The sequence below is a fragment of the Schistocerca americana genome, chromosome 11 (assembly GCF_021461395.2).
Source record: "Schistocerca americana isolate TAMUIC-IGC-003095 chromosome 11, iqSchAmer2.1, whole genome shotgun sequence".
NCBI classification, from domain to species: Eukaryota; Metazoa; Arthropoda; class Insecta; order Orthoptera; family Acrididae; genus Schistocerca; species Schistocerca americana.
The window spans coordinates 124,316,978-124,340,063 of record NC_060129.1 but is presented as its reverse complement, the minus strand read 5'-3'; the positions used below and the strand labels follow the sequence as shown (position 1 = coordinate 124,340,063).

Genomic DNA, 23,086 nt, shown 5'->3' with positions numbered 1-23,086 from the left:
TAAATGTTTATATAAAAATTTACACCAATATCACCGCATTACTACAGTACTCACACCTTCAGGTGTGACGAATAATCCTTAAACAATTCAATCGGGATACGTAAATTCGAGCTATAACATCACAATATGATATAAAATACGAAATATACCTCAAGTCATTAAGCAGTGTGAGAAACCGTTTCTCAATGTTCGATGAACGTATAACTCAATTTCACGTATCATGATGCATCTATTTGTGTATTAATCATGACAACTGAAGATGGGAAACTGCGAGAAACAGTAATGTGAATACCACAGCAATTAAACAACCTCAACGTAATAAATAATTATACACTTTTCCGTACTGGACAGTGGCAATGTCCACTGCCGTGAAGTTCACAGAGCAAAATAAATGACTTATTCCTTTTTATGTATTTACCCACTAAGCTGTACATACTATTTTTAAGTTGAATTTCTATTGATCCCGAGGCCTTCTAGTCTCACACAAGAACCTTCGTGCCTAACAGTGCAGGAATTGACGAGTCTGCAACACACATGGCTGCTTAGAAAGATGGAACCACTTTAATAAATAATTATTCCACGAAATATAGCTTGTACGTGAAAAACCAGCAACAGTTTTATAGTTTATGAACACTGGTTATAAATGCTGAACGTGATCCCTGAACAACAAATAAATATAAGGTAGTCAAACTTGTCCCGTATAATCGATACCACCAGTTGTGCAGTTCTGCAGGTCGGCCAGCGGTGTCTGTGGAAGCGGGCCAACTTCACGAGAAAAAGTCAGATTGTGCGATATTGTAATATCTCGGCAGCTGGGATGTAAGGGCCTAGCTTCTCTTCAAAAATGCACAGTTGTTGAGGTGCTGATTGGGCAAAGCTCTGTGTTGTCAAAAGATGAAATCTTCAGAGTCTTTGGTACGTTGAGCAAATAGGTGCTTTCTTCAGTTCATCTCACACGCTCTTCTGACACACTATTGGCCCCCACGCTTTGTCCTTTGCAGACACCTCGTTCACTCAAATTGCTCGAACCAACGGTCACTTAGGTTAGGGCATCAGGGAACCACAGAAAGAGCGTCTGTCTAAAAGCGGGCAGGTGAAACACAGTAAGTTGGTAGTAGAAACTATCAGTATTGTAGTTGTAAGTTGTCGTAGCTGTGTTGGAAAAGAACCAGAGCTCCAAGCCCTAATAGAAAGCACAGAGGCTCAAATACTTATAGGTACAGAAAGCTGGCTGAAGCCAGAAATAAGTTCAGCAGAAATTTTTTCAAACAATCTGTGTTCAGGAAGGATAGACTAAATACAATTGGTGGTGGAGTATTTATTGCTGTCAGAAGTAGCTTGCCTTGTAGTGAAATTGGAGTAGGTAGTTCCTGCAAAATAGTACAGATGGGAGTAAACTATTAATTGGATTGCTCTACCGACCCCCGACTCTGAAGATATAGTTGCTGAATAGTTCAAAGAAAACGCGAGCCTCATTTCAAATAGGTACCCCACTAACAATTATAGTCGGTGGTGACTATCTACCCTTGATATGCTGGAAAAATTATATGTTTGAAGCTGGCAGCAGACATAAAATGTCGTCTGAACTTGTACTGAATGCTTTCTCAGAAAATTATTTTGAACAATTAGTATATGAGCTCACTCTAAGCATAAATGGTTGCGAACGCATACTTTACCTCTTAGCAACAAATAATCCTGGGAAAATAGTGAGTATCTTGACGAATACAGGGATTAGGGACCACAAGGCAGTAGCTGGTAGACAAAATCCATCAAAAAGGAACGCAAAGTATATCTATTTTAAAAAGCTGATAAAATGCTCTTAACACCATTTTAAGAGACAGTCTGCACTTCTCCTGATATCATGTAAGCGTAAAAAAGTTGTGTAATGATTTCAAAGAGATAGTATCGACAGCACTTGAGAGATGTATACTACGAATTAATGAGCGATGGTACTGATCCCTCATTTTACATAAAAGGGGCAGATCGCTGTTGCAGAAGCAGCAAAAAAAGCATGCCAAATTTAAAAGAACGCAAAATCCTCAAGATTGGCAAAGTTATGCAGAAGTTCGAAATATAGCGCGTACTTCAATGCGAGATGCTTATAATAATTTCCACAACAAAATTCTGTCTCAAAATTTGGCAGAAAACCCAAAGAGACTCTGGTCATACATAGCACACCAGTGGCAAGACGCAATCAATACCTTCACTGCGCGATAATGGTGAAGTCACTGGTGACAGTGCCACTAAAGTAGAGTTATTAAACACGATTTCCCGGAACTCCTTCAGCAAAGACGATGAAGTAAATATTCCTGAATTCCAATCAGGAACAACTGCCAAGATGAGAAATATAGAAATAGATATCATCAATGTTGCAAAGCGGCTTAAATCACTTAATAAAAGCAAGGCCTCCGGTCCATACTGTATACCAGTCACGTACCTCTCCCCGAGTATGCTGATACAATAGCTCCATATTCAACAATTATATACAACTGCTCGCTCACACAAAGATCCGTATCTGAAGACCGGAAAATTGCTCAAGTCACACCAATACTCAAAAAGGGAAGTAGGAGTAATCCGTTGAATTACAGGCCCGTATCACTAACGTCGATTTGTTTGCAGTAGGGTTTTGGAACATGTACCTCTAAGAGAACAATTTATTGACACAGTCAGCATGGATTCAGAAAATATCGTTTCTGTGAAACAGAACTAGCTCTTTATACTCACTAAATAACGAGTGCTATCGACACAGGATGCCAAACTGATTCCATATTTTTAGATTTCCAGAAGGATTTCTACACCGTTCCTCACATTTGTCTTCTAACCAAACTGCATGCCTATGGAATATCACCTCAGTTGTGCGACTAGATTCGTGATATCCCGTCAGAAAAATCACAGTTTGTAGTAATAAATGGAAAGTCATCGAGTAAAACAGAAATACTATCCGGTGTTCCCCAAGGAAGTGTTACAGGCGCTCTGTTGTTCCTGATCTATATTAATGACATAGGATACAATCTCAGCAACCGTCTTAGATTGTTTGGAGATGATGCTGTCACTTACCGTCTTGTAAAGTCATCAGATAACCAAAACAAACTCCAAAATGATTTAGGTATCTATATGGTGCAAAAAGGGACAACTGACCCTGAATAAAGGAACATGTGAAGTTATTCACATCACTACTAAAAGAAATTCGCTAAAATTCCATTACGCAACAAGTCACAAATCTGAAGGGTGTAAATTCAACTAAATACTTAGAGATTAAAATGTAGAAAAAACACATAGATAATGTTGTAGGTAGAGCCAAGCAAAGACTGCAATTTATTGGCAGAACACTTAGAAGGTGCAACAGATCTACTAAAGAGACTGCTTACACCACGCTTGTCTGTCCTATTTTGGAGTATCGCTGTGCGGTGTGAGATCCAAATTGTATGGGACCGACAGGGGACATCGGCGAAGTACAAAGAAAGGCAGCTCGTTTCATTTTATCGTGAAGTAGGAGAAAGAGTGTCACAGACACGATACACAAATTGGAGTGGCAACCATTGAAACAAAAGCGTTTTTCATTGCGACTGGATCTTCACTAAATTACAATCACCAGTTTTCTCCTCCGATTGCAAAAACATTCTTTTGGCACCCACCTACATAGGGAGAAATGCGTATCACGATAAAATAAGAGACATCAGGGCTCGCACAGAAAAACTTAAGTGCTCATTTTTCCCGTGTGCCATTCGAGAGTTGAACAGTAGAGAGACAGCTCGAAAATGGTTCACTGAACACTCTGTCAGGCACTTTATTGTGAATGGCAGAGTAATCACGTAGACGTAGATGTGAGAAACAGAATTATAAAAAGAATGGCCTCCGGATAAAAGTTGGCGTCTCACTACTTCTGAACTCTAGAATGGAATGCGGCAAAACTTTTAGTGCACGGTAGCTCCCTTACTGTCACAAACTGGCTGTATGTTGAGGTGAGCCCTCTAGTGGGGGTTTACACAACTGTCAGTGCTCTAGTGGAGGTAACAAACATTAGCTCTTCTTCTATTCCACTATGTGCAGCTTAGAGTGTGTTCCAGAGCTTTAGCAAAGGTTAGGAAGTACATTAGGCAACACACTACTGTACTTCTTATGAGTTTCATAAAAATAAGTGACCTGTGTGCAGTTCGTAAACTAAATACTATTATTTTCAATCTGTCCAGTAACTTTTACTCAAATTAACACCACACAACTAAATCATTAAGAATTCTAACGTACAGTTCCAGTGTCAACTTTCACGTGCAGCAGAATTACCGCAGACTCGACAATAATAAAGCCTATCGTCCGTGAGTTAACTACCATTAAAACTAAAAGACAACATGACAGATTAATTTGTGAGCGAAAGCACGGACCTTGAAACAAGACTGAATCAGTTTGCTGTCTTATTTTTCACGGATTATATTAATGCCATTCTTTCCATTTCTGTATCTACTTTTGGACTACAGCTGCACAGTAAATACCATAATTACTTCACAACAGTATTAGGCAAAGGACAGACTGATACTCACCGTGAAGACGACACAGTAAGTTTCAGACACACACAACTGAAAGACGTGTCGCACATTGAGCTTTCGGCAAACGGCTTCTTTGGGAAAGAAAGAAAGAACGAGCGTGCATTACACGAACGAACACACCTAAGACGTACACGCTCACCAGTCGGAGCTAGCAGTCGTGTGCACGAGGTGTGCTCGCTTGTGTGAATGCGTGTTTACTGAAGAAGGCTTCGTCTGGAAGCTCAATATCTAACAGTCTTTTCGTTGTGCCTGTCATCACAATGAAAGCAATCTGTCTTTTCATAATACTATCGACATTTGAACCTGGACTTTCCATTGTTAGAATTACTTCACAGAAGGTTTTCCCAACTTTTATCATTCAGATAGAGATTCAGAGGTTCTGCCGATTCCTACGATGTAGTTTGTTTCGTTATGAAATTTTTATTTTACAGAACTTTTTTCCTTCTTCTTCAGAGTACTACACTCACTAAAAACAACCCCACTAAGAAACTTTTGTTGGAACATTTCCCTGTATCAAGTTAAAGATATCTATATCAGTTTTTTCTTAATATGCAATAATTTGGAAGTTATTTTAATTTTAAATTATAACTTCATATACAGGCTGTTAAAGAAAAAATTATTCAAGTGCATCAAAACAAGAAAAAAGAGTCTTATAACCATGGGTCCAACAAAGCACACAGTCTGAAATATGACCACTTGTTCACACGAACTGCTCAACACGATGTCTATTTCTCTCAATGTACGCCTCTTCCCTTTGGCGTAAGGTCTCTCACGCTCTTTGAAATTGCCCTGGTCAGTTCTTAGTGTGCAGAGATGCACAGAAGACACAATTGTGTAGTGTCTGGATACCATTTATTAGAGTGGCACTGACCAAGTGCTTCATGTGTCCTAATGAGAAGTCTAGTGGATTAAGGTCCGGGGAAAAAGCAGGCCGAGGTATGGGACCTCCATAGCCAATCGACCAGTTTTCAAATTTCCCCGTCAGGTGCCAAAGTACAACGCAGAGAAAATGTGCTGGTGTGCCATCACGCATGAACCACATCTGTAGTCTGTCCTGACATGGCACATCCTCCAGCAAGATTGGCAGTGCATTCTTCAGAAGTGCTGATAATGAGCCCTTGTTGATCTCTGTGGTAGCAGAGATGACCCTAGTAATCTATCACCGAGAATGCCGATCCGTACACTGATTGAGAACTGATCCTGATGCCTTGTTTCGTGAACTGTTTGGGGATTGTCATTGGCCCACACATGTTATTACAGAAATTTATAATGCCACCTTGTGTTAATTGTGCCTCATCAGTAAATAAAATCTTGGAGGCAAATTGTGGATCTGCACCACAGTGACACAAGAACCATTAGCAAAACTGCACTCTGGCAGGGCGGTCTTGTGTCCTAAAGGCCTGGACATGCTGAACACAGTACAGATATAATAACTACTCACGAAATACTTCCCCAACCTAGAAGATGACGAAAACCTTCAGCTGCTGCTATTCGTCGCACACTGGTTCCAAGATTGTTGCCCACTGCACCTAGAACACGCTCCTCCATTTCGGGCATGCGAACTGAACAGGGCCTCCCGCTACTTTGTTGGGTGCTATGGAACCTGTTTCCCCAAGATGCTGGAACACTCAGCTAATTAGCTTAACAGACTGTATTTTGCATGCTGGATATCGTTCAGTGTACAGGTTATGGGCTCTCAAACTCCATCTGCTAAACTGCACCACTAAACCGTGTATGCCATTTCCCTAGTGGAATACAAAGCCTCCATTACTAGGTCGTCTCAAGAGTATCTGCAAGAGAGAAAACATGTTGTAACGTTCCACAAAAATCGCAACAACATGCACTTTAAATGTGACCTGTAAGTAGGCTGAACATCACGGTACACAGCCGGAGTTAGTAGAAATCTACGAGAACAAACATATGTAACTATACTTTAGCACAATGGCACAACATAAACGGAACAACTCACTGAAGGCCACAGAGCAAACTAATGTTTACATCAAAACTGCGCAGCAGGATCCCAACACGCTAAACCTCGGTATGACAAGGAGCTCCAATGCACCAAAAGCATTCGGCATCTGCAACCACATGTTCGTGATGCCTTCCTACCTCACAATATTCCATGCCAGGGGTTGTAATTAACATTAATTATCAGGGAGACATCTGCAGTAGGACAAGCAATGCATTGACATGGATGACATCACACGAGCACTTCCTATCGACATGTGTTCATACGGCATATGTCATAGCGCATGCTTTGTAGGGTCCTAAGACATTTCTATCTTGTTTTGATGAGTATTATCATCCCCAGAAATACTGGATGATTTTTTAACACCCTGTATAATGCAATAATGACGACTGATACATTCCACTCCGAAAGAATAGGTCCTAAATAATATTTAACAAGGCATACGAATTATCATGACGTAGAACAACACATCTCAATCACACCGTCGTGTTATACACTATGAGATACTGATTCCAATATGAACAGGCTCCAATTTGAGACACTTTATAGAACTCTAAAACACAGTGAGGTGAGTTTTTATTGTTAGTAGCAGCAAGTAACATTCGGTACTTGGCACTTTCCACAATTTGTTAAGATTAGGTCAAAGCTTTCTGTTAAGAGTTCTGCGTAACAATCTCGTGATACCTCATTAATGTTATTGTTTTCAGCATGTTACGGTTAGGACAAACAAACTATGCATTTGTTACTGAATAAATGATTTTTCTGAACCACACCATTATCACGAACAATGAAATTTATTGACACAATGAAATTCCAACAGTAACTGAAATATTTGGCCAGAACATTAGAAACTGCCACTGGTGAGTTTCGACGGGCATTCCTAACTTGAGTGATTCAAATAGCTAAGTAACAGAATGTTACATAACTGAGGGCAGGGTCATGTGTGGGTGGTCGTTACATCACTGTGTGGACGGTGGACAGTTTTCATGCTTGGCAGCAGAGAATGGTCAACAGTTTTATTGATGCCAACCGGCTGACAGCCCGTGATGTCTTGCAGTGTTGTTTTAGGCCAATTTTAATGCTCCCACTACCTATTCTATGGCACTATTTCCTGATAGAAATACAGCAGTCTCTGTTCACTTCTGGAAGTCTTGTTGGTTCATTTTATGTAACGTAACGTCAATAAAAGAATTATTTTAGATGTTTAATGTGTGGAGTGTCACATTAGATTTTCACAACAATTTTTGTATACTAAATTTTGACTAACAGGGGATTTAATGAATGCAACTAATATGGATTATGTAATTTTTAGGGACAATATATAGTAATTCCACACTGCTACACTATAGAATGAAAAACTGTAATTACAGAGTCTTCACAACTATTTGCAATGAAGTCACTAACTGTGGGGAGCCAAAGTTTACAAAGAATATTCAAATTGTAAAGACAGTTTGTAGAAACTGAAATTATTCCCTTCTGTGTGATTTAAGCATTTTGTGCTGTGAAATGCCATCAGTAATGTTTAATGAATTACATAGTGTTTTATCTACTATTGTTCTGAGTCAATGGGTGCTACAGTACACAACTCATCACTAGCATGAGAATGAATAGGAAAGCCACTTTTTTCCACCGAACAGCTGTCATATAGTGATTGTAGCAGCTGGTCTACAAACATTACTAAACTTATTCATTCAGAGCCAACACACTGGGTCTCTAAGTTTCTAATGATGAATTTTTAGTATGTGCTTTGGTGGCTAATTGGTATAGTGTCTAACAAAACTCTGGTTCAGTCTTCCATCAGTTCACTTTTCGTACTTCACTGTTACACGTTACTACTACCTTGTCACTAGAAAATATAGATGTTTCGTTTTCAAACATCAGCAACAGTGAAATTGTTTTTCTGATTATGTTTTAGCTTTCCTAACTATCAGTGCAGAAATATGTTTCCTTTTTTTTTCTTTTTCTTTTATTTTTTTTTTTATTTATTTTTTGTTTTTTTTTAGCACAATGCGTTATACAAAATACATTGATGTTCAAAATTAAAGCAACAAATGGAAATTTTGTAAGGCTGCATTCATTTTGCCACAAAACAGTGTAAACACATGATAGTAAAGTACAAACAATGTAAAGAATACATAATACAATCAACTGCAACATGAATGGTGGTGATAGCTTTTTCCCCAACAAACGAATTTGCACAAGCATTCTGACAACTGGTTAATGTGCTCAATATAGGATGTGACTGCCTTTGGTACTAATACAGACCTAACAAGAGGACTTGCTGTGAATGATGTCATCAATCTCGTATTGAGGCAATAGCGCGCTTTCTTCCAGCATTATATTCCATCAACACAAAGTCTGGGCCCACAGCACCGGTTACAAACGCGCACGAGGTCCCAAGATTTCTTCGCGGTACACGACAGCAGTGCAAGCTTGCCGATTCACCTGTACAATTTCACGAAGAGGTGTGAGTGATCAGCATAATCCCTGTCCACACCATTGGGAAACTTCCTCAATATCAGTCTTTCCACGATGTTCGGGTCCCAAAATCGTGTTCCACGTGCTCTCCAGATGCAAATAAATCGAGAATCATTTTCCAGATCAAACTGGGACTCTTCTGTGAAAAGAACACTGGCCCAATGTTTGATCATCTGTGTGGCATATCGACAGCTCCGCTCTAGACATTCCCATCTGTGAAGATGCCAGAGGTAGACAGACAGCAGATCCTCAACAATAAAGGCCACTCTGCTGAAGGTACAACATTTGCCTTGAGACAACATGTCCAGGGGATGCTTCAAGGTCAGATGTAAGTTGCAGGAAGGCAGTACCTTCCATGCCCTTAAAGCCAAATAATGATCCACTCTTTCGGGTGTCACATATGGTGGGTCCTGTCCTCGTTTCCTGGATACAGTTTCAGTCTCTATAAACTGTCACCTCAGAAGGATTCACATTAAGCCATCGGGTCAAATCAGTTTGTGACTCCTGCTTCAATTCTTCCTATGGCCCTCCATAGCAGAGAGCCCGGTAGACGTCTTCTCTGTGCCATACTGCATTGTCTGAGACTGTATACACCACGATTGTTGATGACGTACTGCTCTGCAAACACTACCCCCTCGATAGGTAACCTGACATCACTGCTGACACGGTTGTCCATTGATCGGAATGACATCATCTGTGCAGAACACAATCTTAACAAAATCTGACAGTTTGTATGATTATATCATGAATTAGACACAGGATGGAAATAGGAGTTTGCTGCTATAATTTTGGAAACCAGTAAACATTATGTTGTTGTTGTTGTGGTCTTCAGTCCTGAGACTGGTTTGATGCAGCTCTCCATGCTACTCTATCCTGTGCAAGCTTCTTCATCTCCCAGTACCTACTGTAACCCACATCCTTCTGAATCTGCTTAGTGTATTCATCTCTTGGTCTCCCTCTACAATTTTTACCCTCCACGCTGCCCTCCAATACCAAATTGGTGATCCCTTGATGCCTCAGAACATGTCCTACCAACCGATCCCTTCTTCTGGTCAAGTTGTGCCACAAACTTCTCTTCTCCCCAATCCTATTCAATACCTCCTCATTAGTTATGTGATCTACCCATCTAATCTTCAGCATTCTTCTGTAGCACCACATTTCGAAAGCTTCTATTCTCTTCTTGTCCAAACTATTTATCGTCCATGTTTCACTTCCATACATGGCTACACTCCATACAAATACTTTCAGAAATGACTTCTTGACACTTAAATCTATACTCGATGTTAACAAATTTCTCTTCTTCAGAAATGCTTTCGTTGCCATTGCCAGTCTACATTTTATATCCCCTCTACTTCGACCATCATCATCACTTATTTTGCTCCCCAAATAACGAAACTCCTTTACTACTTTAAGTGTCTCATTTCCTAATCTAATTCCCTCAGCATCACCCAACTTAATCCGACTACATTCCATTATCCTCGTTTTGCTTTTGTTGACGTTCATCTTATATCCTCCTTTCAAGACACTGTCCATTCCATTCAACTGCTCTTCCAAGTCCTTTGCTGTGTCTGACAGAATTACAATGTCATTGGCAAACCTCAAAGTTTTTATTTCTTCTCCATGGATTTTAATACCTACTCCGAATTTTTCTTTTGTTTCCTTTACTGCTTGCTCCAATACACAGATTGAATAACATCGGGGACAGGCTACAACCCTGTCTCACTCCCTTCCCAAACACTGCTTCCCTTTCATGTCCCTCGACTCTTGTAGTAACTGCCATCTGGTTTCTGTACAAATTGTAAATAGCCTTTCGCTCCCTGTATTTTACCCCTGCCACCTTTAGAATTTGAAAGAGAGTATTCCAGTCAACATTGTCAAAAGCTTTCTCTAAGTCTACAAATGCTAGAAACATAGGTTTGCCTTTCCTTAATCTTTCTTCTAAGATAAGTCGTAAGGTCAGTATTGCCTTACGTGTTCCATTATTTCTACAGAACCCAAACTGATCTTCCCCGAGGTCAGCTTCTACTAGTTTTTCCATTCGTCTGTAAAGAATTCGTGTTAGTACTTTGCAGCTGTGGCTTATTAAACTGATTGTTCGGTAATTTTCACATCTGTCAACATCTGCTTTCTTTGGGATTGCAATTATTATATTCTTCTTGAAGTCTTAGGGTATTTTGCCTGTTTCATACATCTTGCTCTCCAGATGGTAGAGTTTTGTCAGGACTGGCTCTCCCAAAGCCGTCAGTAGTTCTAATGGAATGTTGTCTACTCCAGGGGCCTTGTTTCGACTCGGGTCTTTCAGTGCTCTATCAAACTCTTCACGCAGTATTGTATCTCCCATTTCATCTTCATCTACATCGTCTTCCATTTCCACAATATTGTCCTCAAGTACATCCCTTTGTATAGACCCTCTATATACTCCTTCCACCTCTGCTTTCCCTTCTTTGCTTAGAACTGGGTTTCCATCTGAGCCCTTGATATTCATACAAGTGGTTTTCTTTTCTCCAAAGGTCTCTTTAATTTTCCTGTAGGCAGTATCTATCTTACCCGTCGTGAGATAAGCCTCTACATCCTTACATTTGTCCTCTAGCCATCCCTGCATAGCCATTTTGCACTTCCTGTCTATCTCATTTTTGAGACATTTGTATTCCTTTTTGCCTGCTTCATTTACTGCATTTTTATATTTTCTCCTTTCATCAATTAAATTCAATATTTCTTCTGTTGCCCAAGGATTTCTACTAGCCCTCATCTTTTTACCTACTTGATCCACTGCTGCCTTCACTACTTCATCCCTCAAAGCTACCCATTCTTCTTCTACTGTATTTCTTTGCCCCCATTCCTGTCAATTGTTCCCTTATGCTCTCCCTGAAACTCTGTACAACCTCTGGTTTAGTCAGTTTATCCAGGTCTCATCTCCTTAAATTCCCACCTTTATGCAGTTTCTTCAGTTTTAATCTACAGTATGTGGAGACAAAAACTATATTCAGAGATTTGATTAAACTAACTTCTAAGATGAATTGCTTAAATAAAACAAATCAAACTGTTAAAAGAAAAGAAAAAATTCCTTGACGTCTATATTTATGTGCTGCTCCATGACTCTGCTGTCAATATCTTTATTCTTGGCTTGTGTGTAACTTCTCTGTATTTTCTTACAGTAAATGTGTTTTTTTTTTCGTATCCAGGGTGTAATTACAAAGCTAATAAAATGTTTTCTTGCCTTTAAACAATATTTTTCATCAGGTTATGGGCCCAGTACAGGTGTAAAGGCAAACAACACAGTTTAATTAAAACAATATTTGAAATGAGCGTATGTCTGTAGAGAAACATGACTGCTAGCAGCGATTATAAGGTCAGCATTGATAAGCTTGAAGGACCTGACGACTGGGCCAAATGGAAATGGCATATTTCTATGGTGTTACGTTCATATGAACTAGAAGATATTATTAACGGTACACATGAACGTGTAGAGTTGCCGCAAGATGCGACAAGTGAACAAAAAGAAGCGTATGTGGAGTGGCTCAAGGACGACGCAAAGGCAGCAAGTCTTATAGCAAGTGCGCTAAGTAAACCTGTTGCAGAACTCGTCTTAACGTGCAAGAATGCTAAAGAAATCTGGGAAAAATTACGCGCCCGATTTGAACGTAGCAGTACTCAGCGTTTGAATATGTTGATTGAAACATTTCTCCGTGTTAAACGTGATGAATCTGAAGATATTAGTGCACATGTGGCCAAACTGCAAAAATTATTTGTGGACCTGAACGATGAATTATCAAAACATGAAGAAAATACGCTATCTGAAAGAATCTTAAATGGTCGAATTTTGTCTACACTGGGAAAAGACTACGACAATTTTAAGGATCTCTGGGATACGATACCGACAGAAAAGCAAAGCTTGAATTTATTGATTGAAAAACTCTGTACTATTGAACTGCGTGAACAAGACGTTAATGGAAGTGCAGCTTTTGTCGTTTCTAAAACAAGAAAACGGCAAACAAGTAATCAGCAAGTAAATATGACGAAGTCACAATTAAAACAGAAGTTTCCGTGTAATAAACAATTAGGTCACGGGGCAGCAGAGTGTCCACAGAACACTCGTGACAGCAGTAAAAGAAAAGAGAAGAAGCGAGACAGTGAACACGCTGCATTTACTTCATACGCTATGGGTGTGTGTACCAGTAATCACAGTGACCTAAATAAATGGTATTGCGACAGTGGCGCTACAAATCATATCACTCCTAACAAACAGTATTTTGTTTCGTATAGTGAATTTGATGTTCCTCAAGTAATTTCATTGGGAAAACAAGATGTGAAAATGTGTGCGTACGGTCAAGGAACAGTTTACATCCAAATCCGACTAAACAATAAATGGTACAATGCTAGAATGGACAATGTTTTATACGTCCCTGATGCAAGTGCTAATCTGTTCTCTGTGAGAGCCATTACCTGCAGAGGCTACAGTACTAATTTTAGTTATAATAATGTCTTTGTTCGAAAACAAGTCAGTGGCAATATTGTTATGACAGGTTATGTGAAAAATAGACTTTATGTGTTGAACATGCGTGTTGTTAGAAATGCAAAAATGAATCGTATGAGCTTGATCACTTCATCCGAAACATTGCAAGTGTACCATGAAAGGTTTGGTCATCAGAATAAACAACATGTGAAGAATATTTTAAAAAGAATGAACATTAATGTGGAAGATGCCAAGAGTGAATTTTGTGACAGCTGTGCGGTTGGAAAGATGCATAGGCTGCCATTCAAAACACGAACAATACGCGCTACCAGTACTGGTGAATTAATCCACGCGGATGTAAATGGACCAATGAGCACGAAATCTTTTGGAGGCAAGCATTATTATGTATGTTTCAAAGACGATTTTAGTAAATTTCGTCGAATTTTCTTTTTGAGACACAAAAGTGAAGTGTGTACCGTGCTTAAGCAGTTTTTAAATGAAGCACGAACTAATGGACATGTTGCCAAACAATTTAGATGTGATGGTGGCAAAGAATTTAACAATAAGAATGTCAGTGAACTGCTTGCAGATAGGGGAATAGAGCTACTGATTCCTCCTCCTTACACTCCTGAACAAAATTGTGCGGCTGAACGGGAAAATAGGACCATTGTTGAAGCTGCCCGGTCAATGCTAAATCCGAGTAAATTACCTAAAGGGTTGTGGGCAGAGGCATGTAACACAGCAGTCTACCTAATAAATCGTACTGGAAAATCTTCAGTTGAAAATAAAACCCCTTATGAACTATGGTTTAATCGACCAGTAGGACGACTTGATCATCTCAGAATTTTTGGTACAGGCTGCTATGTTCACATTAACAAACAATTCCGTTCCAAGTTTGATGATAAGGCAGTTTTTGGACGACTTGTTGGATATGTTAATGACAAAGATGGGTTCAGAGTTTGGATTCCATCTAAAAGAAAAGTGGTGTTGAGTCACGATGTAAAATTTAAGCCAGAAATTGTTTGTGATTTACATAGTGATCATGTTGAATTTGAAGTCCCTCGGGAAGAATTTAATGATCCGAATTCATCTAAAGATGACCAATGTAAATCTCCTAGGCTGTACACTTCTGGAGGAAGCCAAACTCAAGAAAAAATTGGCACTCTCGATTCTAGAGAAAGTCAAGAGTCGAGTGAATCTGAAGAAAATAAAGAATTAACAGAATTTCTAAAAGCAGAAGCTGCTGAATCTTCTAATGAAGAGAAACAGAAGAATAAAAGACAACGAAGAAAACCAACCTGGATGGAAAGTGGTGAATTTTGTATGGCAACAAAAGTTGATGCACTTCGATACAAAGATCCAAACTGTTTTTCAGAAATATTGCAGTCAAACGAGAAGGAAGAATGGATGCAAGCTATTAGTGAAGAACTTCAATCACTTAAGGAAAACAATACCTGGGTGCTGGTTGACCGTCCGAAGAATGCCAAAGTATTGCAAAACCGCTGGGTTCTACGGCGAAAGGTCACAGTCAATGGAGGTACTCGCTTTAAAGCCAGATTGGTTGCAAAAGGCTGTATTCAGAAAGCAGGAATTGATTATGACGACGCCTTTAGCCCTGTGGCACGTTATGACACCATACGAACTCTGTTGGCTGTAGCTGCTTCAAAGAAAATGCTGCTAGAACAATTCGATGTAAAGACAGCTTTTTTGAATGGAATAGTTGAAGATGAAGTATATATGGAACAACCAGAATGTCGAGAAAGCTGTAAGAATTGGTGTACGTCTGACATGTACACTACTTCACATGTCAATCTTCACTATACTTCGCATTAAATGTATAGCCACACAAGAATGGTGTTCGCTTTAGCTACATACCAAATAACACTAAGTACTACTTTGGTGCCGCTTATCAGATCAGTGTCTCGTTATAGCCACTAGGTCACTATTTCAAATTTGTACACCCCACACGCAGCCTGGAAAAATCTCGGTGGCCACCCGATGACTGCCCACCCTCTCTCTATACAGGCTCTGTAACGACGACAAACCACAGGGTAAGTGGATTCATTTGTCAGTGTTACAGCTTGCCGCAAAAGCACAGCAGCATAGACAAACATTTTTTCCTCCCACTTTACTGAGAAATTTGTTACCCTGCGACAAGATGTGAAAATGTGTGCGTACGGTCAAGGAACAGTTTACATCCAAATCCGACTAAACAATAAATGGTACAATGCTAGAATGGACAATGTTTTATACGTCCCTGATGCAAGTGCTAATCTGTTCTCTGTGAGAGCCATTACCTGCAGAGGCTACAGTACTAATTTTAGTTATAATAATGTCTTTGTTCGAAAACAAGTCAGTGGCAATATTGTTATGACAGGTTATGTGAAAAATAGACTTTATGTGTTGAACATGCGTGTTGTTAGAAATGCAAAAATGAATCGTATGAGCTTGATCACTTCATCCGAAACATTGCAAGTGTACCATGAAAGGTTTGGTCATCAGAATAAACAACATGTGAAGAATATTTTAAAAAGAATGAACATTAATGTGGAAGATGCCAAGAGTGAATTTTGTGACAGCTGTGCGGTTGGAAAGATGCATAGGCTGCCATTCAAAACACGAACAATACGCGCTACCAGTACTGGTGAATTAATCCACGCGGATGTAAATGGACCAATGAGCACGAAATCTTTTGGAGGCAAGCATTATTATGTATGTTTCAAAGACGATTTTAGTAAATTTCGTCGAATTTTCTTTTTGAGACACAAAAGTGAAGTGTGTACCGTGCTTAAGCAGTTTTTAAATGAAGCACGAACTAATGGACATGTTGTCAAACAATTTAGATGTGATGGTGGCAAAGAATTTAACAATAAGAATGTCAGTGAACTGCTTGCAGATAGGGGAATAGAGCTACTGATTCCTCCTCCTTACACTCCTGAACAAAATTGTGCGGCTGAAGTCCTCTAGCTGCTGCCGCCAAGTTCGTTTGTTGTCCTTGATCACTAACCTGGTGCTGAGAGTTCTAGATGTACTTGCTACTGCGATGTACCAACACGGAACTACACAATTAGAACAAATGGTGTGTACCTTTGTGTGTTACATTTGCAACACCTGCCTGCCTGTCTGGCAAGATCAGTGCCCTATACGCCTAGTTAGGTGGTTGCAGCCAGACAAGGTAGCCACCACACAGTATGTTTACTTAATCGGCTCCTCAGTGTGCAAGCTCCCAATACCTCACATAAGAGTAACCCCGCAATACTGGGGGAAAGGGTTATTTTATGCCCACGTTTTGAAAATATTGCAATCGAGTCATGCACTTTATATCATAAAATTTTGAAAAATATTTATTTTTAATGAAGTCTTCTACCAAATTCCTTACATGTTTGAAATTTTTCAGTTAAACTTAACCTAAATTTTTTTGTCTTATTAGTAGATGTGACTTTTTACAATGAAATCGTATTCAACAGGTTCTGGTTTAGGACCCTACTTCAGGTCCGGCTCTCTTTGAAATGTATGCTGTGAGTAAAAAAAATAATTAACAATGGCTAATGTAACTACTGTTTTTTAAATTTTTTTCTGCAGTGGTCTCAAAGGCACCCTCGGTACTACATGTTACTGAAAGTGCGTTAGTACTGCTAAGAGAGTGCTAAAAATTATTTTCACATTCTGTATTCTATTTGTACACCAGACGTCAACAGTATGTTGTTAACCCTTTCACTGCTGTGGGTGTACATAAACAACCCTTCAGGTGCAGTGGACACACATACATGCACTGCTTGTATTTTCCTATGTGTTACGGATGTCTGTACACATCCTGGGCTGCCGACTCGTGGTGAACGAAAAGTTTTGAGTGTTTATAATACAATAGGTGTACTCACTGTATGCTACCATTTGCAAAAGAACCTCATTTACGAGCTGCAATTGTTACAACCACACAATACGCGATGTGCAAGGACGTGAACAGGTGCATCGTATACAACCGTCCTTCGGATATAAAACTCTACAACTATAAATGGAATAAGATATCCTTCTGCTCTCAATTCTAAATAAAATTTCGACATCTTACCTACATTTCATTCACTACAATGTGCAAGCTAAAATCGGCCACCCGCTAAGTTCACGCAATGCTTTTTACCTCTGAAACACATTTAAAATTTTGGGCAGCCTTTTATTTAATTTGGTGCAGCGCAGTAACTACAGCATGTAATGGAAAGAAATTCAGTCCTTTATTGAGTGAAAGTATGTGACTGTAAGATCAAAATTTTTCCCCTGATCTTTTCAAAAAATCAGGTAAGTATTTCATATCAGACACAAAGCTGCCTCTCAACAAAGGCATCAGCATCTGGCAACAAGTACAGCCATAACACAGACGACCACCACCAGTACAGACTGCAGTGAAGATGTCCATAGCAGCAAAAGGGTTAATATCAGTTAATAACAATCAACGACTATTCGTTTTACATTTTTTTGGAGTAGGCAGAAAGTAAAAATGCTTTGGTATTGCTAGGGATAAGTACTAGTCGTATCGTCGTAATCTAAACAGGTCTCACTTCACTAGCTATGCCCATTCATTAAAAAAACACACACCTCAGAAATTTCTTTACTGTTGCTGCCCTGCACTCTGCTCAAAGTTCAATGCCTTCGAACTTTCAAGAGGCTGAAGCATTTTCCTCTTACTCTCGCAACGTTTTCTCAGTTTTTACTCCAATTCCCTCCCCCCCCCCCCCTTTCCCTCACCGCCCCTTCCCTCACCTCACAACATGATCTCCCAATTACACTTCATGCCACTTTCTTTTCCCTAATCTTCGTTAAATGTGATTATCTTATCTCCCCCCCACCAAATACCATTGCTCCTCACCTGTCCACTGCTGCTAGCACTCACAATTCGTATTCACTTGCCTGAAATTTGTATTTATTGTTGTATCTGTCACAAATGACTATCTGCATTATTTATGTTACAGTAATTTCCAAAATGCTGGATTTTTATACAAAATTTTAACACGTGATGTAATGAATGTAATATAAAACATAGATTTAAGAGAGTGCCAGACTGATCCAATCTTCTAAGGATAAATAAAATCACAATGTTTTCCTCAACCTCCTCCTCTACACATTCCTCATATATTACCTCCTAAAGACTAATTTCTCATCCATCTCACTTCCAAGAACTTCATTTCTCTTGTTCACACCTATCTGTTTTCACATTTTCTGTATTCCAAATATCTGCAGCATACAAAAAGGAAAGTGTGTACAGTTCATCGGTGAGGTGTAGTGGAAACTACATCACCATATGACAATATGAGATGATGATTATTATTATTATTATTATTATTTACATTGTATGGCCTTCATTGGACCACTCTAGCCAACTTTGTATAAAGTATTTTTGCCAGTCCAGTACTGCTTCATTCTCTTGGCTTAACTACCTTCAAAAGTCAACCACAGAAAGGTCTTTTAGGAAAAAATTTCCACCGTCCTGTCCAAGAACGCAGGAGGAGGATACATCGGATTCGGTGGGTAGCCACCTAGAAGGCGTCAATGAGTCGGAGCATTGGCAATCGCCCATTCTTATGAGAAAGGGCGATTTCCAACGAAGAAAGAAGGACGAGAGCTGAGAGAATATTACAAATGACTGAAGTGATTTCATAAATTCACAGTAGCTACACTGACATGTCACAAAACACTCGTATAGCAAAAAACGCAAAATTTTGTTCTGTTGCAGCCACACTACGTATTTCTGCCACAAGAGCACAGCGGTGAGGAGATGGCGGGACAGCAACAGGCAACGACGAATCTTATACTGTGCTCAAAATGTATTCACATAATTCTGCCATTACAGAGCGATGACATTTCAGAAAGAACATCTGGAGATTGTACGCACAGTTTAAAACTTCGTAATGCCTATGAGGGGAAGTCGACAGGTAAGCTTGCAGTGAGTGAAGAAATGGGTACAGCTTTCTGTACTTGTATCGATAACAGACGTAATCTGGTTCATTAACGGATCGTATTTACACTGCACATACTGGCTATTTAGTCAAATGTGACACGAAAGTTGAGGCACGTGACTATTTCTCGAAAATGACAGTGAAAATTAGCTAATAGCACACACGATAAATATGTTACAGCCCATAATGACATTTTATCCCTCAAAATGTACCGAGGCCAAATTCAGAGCGACCAGTACCTGGACCGAGAAGAAGGGCCCGATGATGTGGACGGAGATCTCGTCGTCCGGGCCGGGTGGCGCGCCGCCGCCGCCCTGCTGCTCGGGCAGCTTCACCACCGAGCCGGTGACGCGCTGCAGCTCGCGCACGTTCTGCCCGCCCTTGCCGATGATGCGCCCCACGTGACCCGCCGGCACCAGCAGCTCCACCGTCAGCCGCACGTCGTCCGTGCCCGCCACGAAGCCCTCCTCGCGCATCTTCTCGAAGATGAGGTACTGCGCCTGAGGGACGGGAGTGGGAAAAGTGGTCAGACGTCCGGACAGACTCGGGACTAATATTCTGTCCGGTAACCCCGAGAGGTAAACCGACAGAGTTAAGTCCGGCAATTTACAGTGTTACAAATGTGCTAACGATGAATGCTACACTCTCGTATCGACTGCAGAACACGATCCACTACATCGATAAGTAAATCGATCCAATAAAACTTAGTACAGTAAGTTATATTATTATATAATATTATTTACACCACATTTACATATCGAATAATAGATAAATGTGTGTGAAAATTGTGTTTGCAAGTCATGTTCATTCACAATTTGCTACGCATATTTTCAGTTTGTGCAACTGATTATATCAGCAAATAATTGTTGTTACCGATTATCGAAATATTCGTAAATGCTAAATTAAAACTGACGCCAGGAACTCAGGGCCCTTCCACTTCTGTCGGTGTAATTTCTGCATTACAACATTTGCGATATAGGGACTTGCGTTATTACGAAGAGAGCAGCACCCTTTGTCACACCAGCTTTTGTTGCCTGCAACAGTGTGTTTAAGGAGGATCAGGTGCTTTACGTGAACAGCCAAAGACGAGGCCGGCCTCCCAGATCGACCGTCGTCTCTTGTCGAATCGCGACCGTCACGGAACTTGACGCACCAAATTACTACATCGGTTTTCAATAGAGGTACTGCCCCGAACACACTACATTCTCCAACGGATGTCTACCGGTGTTTGTCATTTGGCAGCCGAGAAAAGAATACCAGCACACCAGACCCATTTGAAAGCTTTTGGTAATAATGTCAACACAGTTCACATTTACCGCACACGAATGCTATGCCAATTGCCACTCTACATGTCACTACTTACATGCCTGCACACAGTCTCACTACATTGCATATACGCTGCAGCAACAAGCTCAAACAGAAACATTTTCATTGCCCCGTATACTGCCGGATAGATCTGAATCTCGACATTTTAAATAGCCAGGAAGTCTGACGTCGATGAATTAATAAACGCTAAATACAGTGCCGATATCAGTTTCGATAGGAAGACTGTCAACTTAACAGAAGCAGCACTCAGGAAGTGCTGCTTCTGGATGCCCCATCTGATGCTGCTGTCAATTTCTACCTTTCAGGAAGTGTAAAGGAAGCATTTACAGATAGGGCCGGAAGCATGTGTGGCGAAGCAGTACGAGAAAGTCTCAACCCACAGTGGACGACGCTGGCAATGCCTCGGCAGCTGACTGCAATGGCCCGCTCTGTTGGCTGACGCCGTCTCGCAGCCAAATGGCAGCTGGGTGTACAGTGACACTGTGCACGCCACAGATTGCCATAAAATAGGGCACCGTAAATGCACTGGTATTGATAGGTGTCTCAAGTAGCAGTTGTTTCCCTATAGTGCTACTCGGACAAAAGGACACTGTAGAAATGTCACAGACAACAGCACCCATTTACAGTAAGTTCTTGACGGTAGCCCAGCTCTGTACGGCCTGGAATCTGTCTTGCAGGTGCAATCTTCTGATGTCAGACAAAGTCCATTTTCATTTAGGCCATTACAGAAATGACCATAAATGGGCTCGAGTACATCCAGTTAACTGCAACAGTGTCTATTACACAGAACCAAAGTTATTTTAACATTGCAACCACTGTGTCATAGGGTAAAGGGCCCTCAATCTTAAGATTTAACGAGACTTCCCGTGCCGAAATCGTTACGTTGACTGGTCAGACATTTCTAACTCTGTGGCTTGGTCTACTTCTCAACAGGATGGAGCCACCTCACACATGGCCAGACAGCCTACAGAAAAGTAAACTGTTCCCAGAATTAATTTTTTGATTTCCAGCAAAGTGCACACCAATATGAAACTTTCTGGTATATTAAAACTGTGCACTGGGCTGAGATTCAAATTTGAAACCTCTGCTTTTCACCCACAAGTGCTCTGACAGCTATCTGAGCACAACTAAAGACATGTCCTTACAGCTTTACTTAGGCCAGTACCTTGTCTACTAAACCTCAAAACTTGCAGGAAAAATATTCCTCTAAAGCATTTGTCTGCAGACTGCACAATTTTGGGGAAGGCTAATATCTGTCGGCAGTCTTAATCTATAGATCTTTCAACATGTGTCTCCTTTGTATGGGATCATATGAAGAGATATCATTTATCACACAGGGGCTAGAACCCTAGCTCAGTTCGATACACTGGGAAATAGTCAGCATCCCACATGATACGGTGCCACACTACGCAAAACTCAGTGACGAGTTGCTCAAAACATGCGGCAAAATTGACAACATTTAACTTATGACTTTCAACCTTCATTTTTTCCTGATTATTTAAAATTTTCCCAATTCTCTGTACAACATGAGAAATATCTTTTAACCTTATCCAACAGAGCAAATACCACAGAAGTAAAACTAAAATTAGAATTCAGAATGTAAAAAAGATACATTTTGCACCGTCAAATATTTTAAAGACAAGAAAATGATCTAAGAAAACCAAAATATGTATCTATGAAAGTCGCAATCATTTCTAAAATACACATGTGAAACCTTGACTCACAGCATGCCTAGGAAACCCTCAGGATATGTAACAGGAAAATAACTATGTAACTTATTCATAGATTCAGATGTGTCTAAGATGGAAGCTGCAACAATTAAGTGATTTGGTTACATAATGAGATAATTAGAACACAGTTGTGTGAAGACTGCAGTAGAACAGAAGAAGGAAACAAGATTACAGTTACATTCCCATCATCAGTGCAACTGTTACAAACAGAGCACGAGCTCAGATTGTTTTGGGAATGGAGAAGGAAACTGGCCACACCCCTTGAACAGGAAACATCCAGGCATTTTCATTTTCATGGAGCAATTTAGAGAAATCATGTAAAATCTGAAACTTGAAGACCAGACGGGGATATCGACCATCATCCTCCTGAATGCAAGAACAGTGTGCACCACCCCACTTTGTCCCCAAAAGATTACCAGGTTTTTCCAAAAAAGAGATCTCTAGATCGTGTGGGAATGGACCTATAACCTTCCAAAATTTCTTCTTGGAGACAACATGCAATATCAAGCTAGTTTGGCAAAATATTGTCAAATTGGTGGCAAAGAACTTCCGTAGCTTTTAACAACAACTTAACAACAAGCTTTAGCAAAAGCTCTTACACACAAAAAACTGATAGATGGGAAATGCATCCAGAATAACTTTTC

General features: G+C 40.1%; 1 protein-coding gene across 1 annotated transcript in view; it reads right to left on the bottom strand.

The window, feature by feature from the left end:
• The window catches only part of LOC124553767 (insulin-like growth factor 2 mRNA-binding protein 1), an 885,110-nt gene that overhangs the window by 8,426 nt on the left and 853,598 nt on the right, over nt 1–23,086 (bottom strand). Inside the window, 1 exon segment of the mRNA XM_047127703.1 lies at nt 19,626–19,886. Within this exon segment, the coding sequence (XP_046983659.1) occupies nt 19,626–19,886 (261 nt within the window).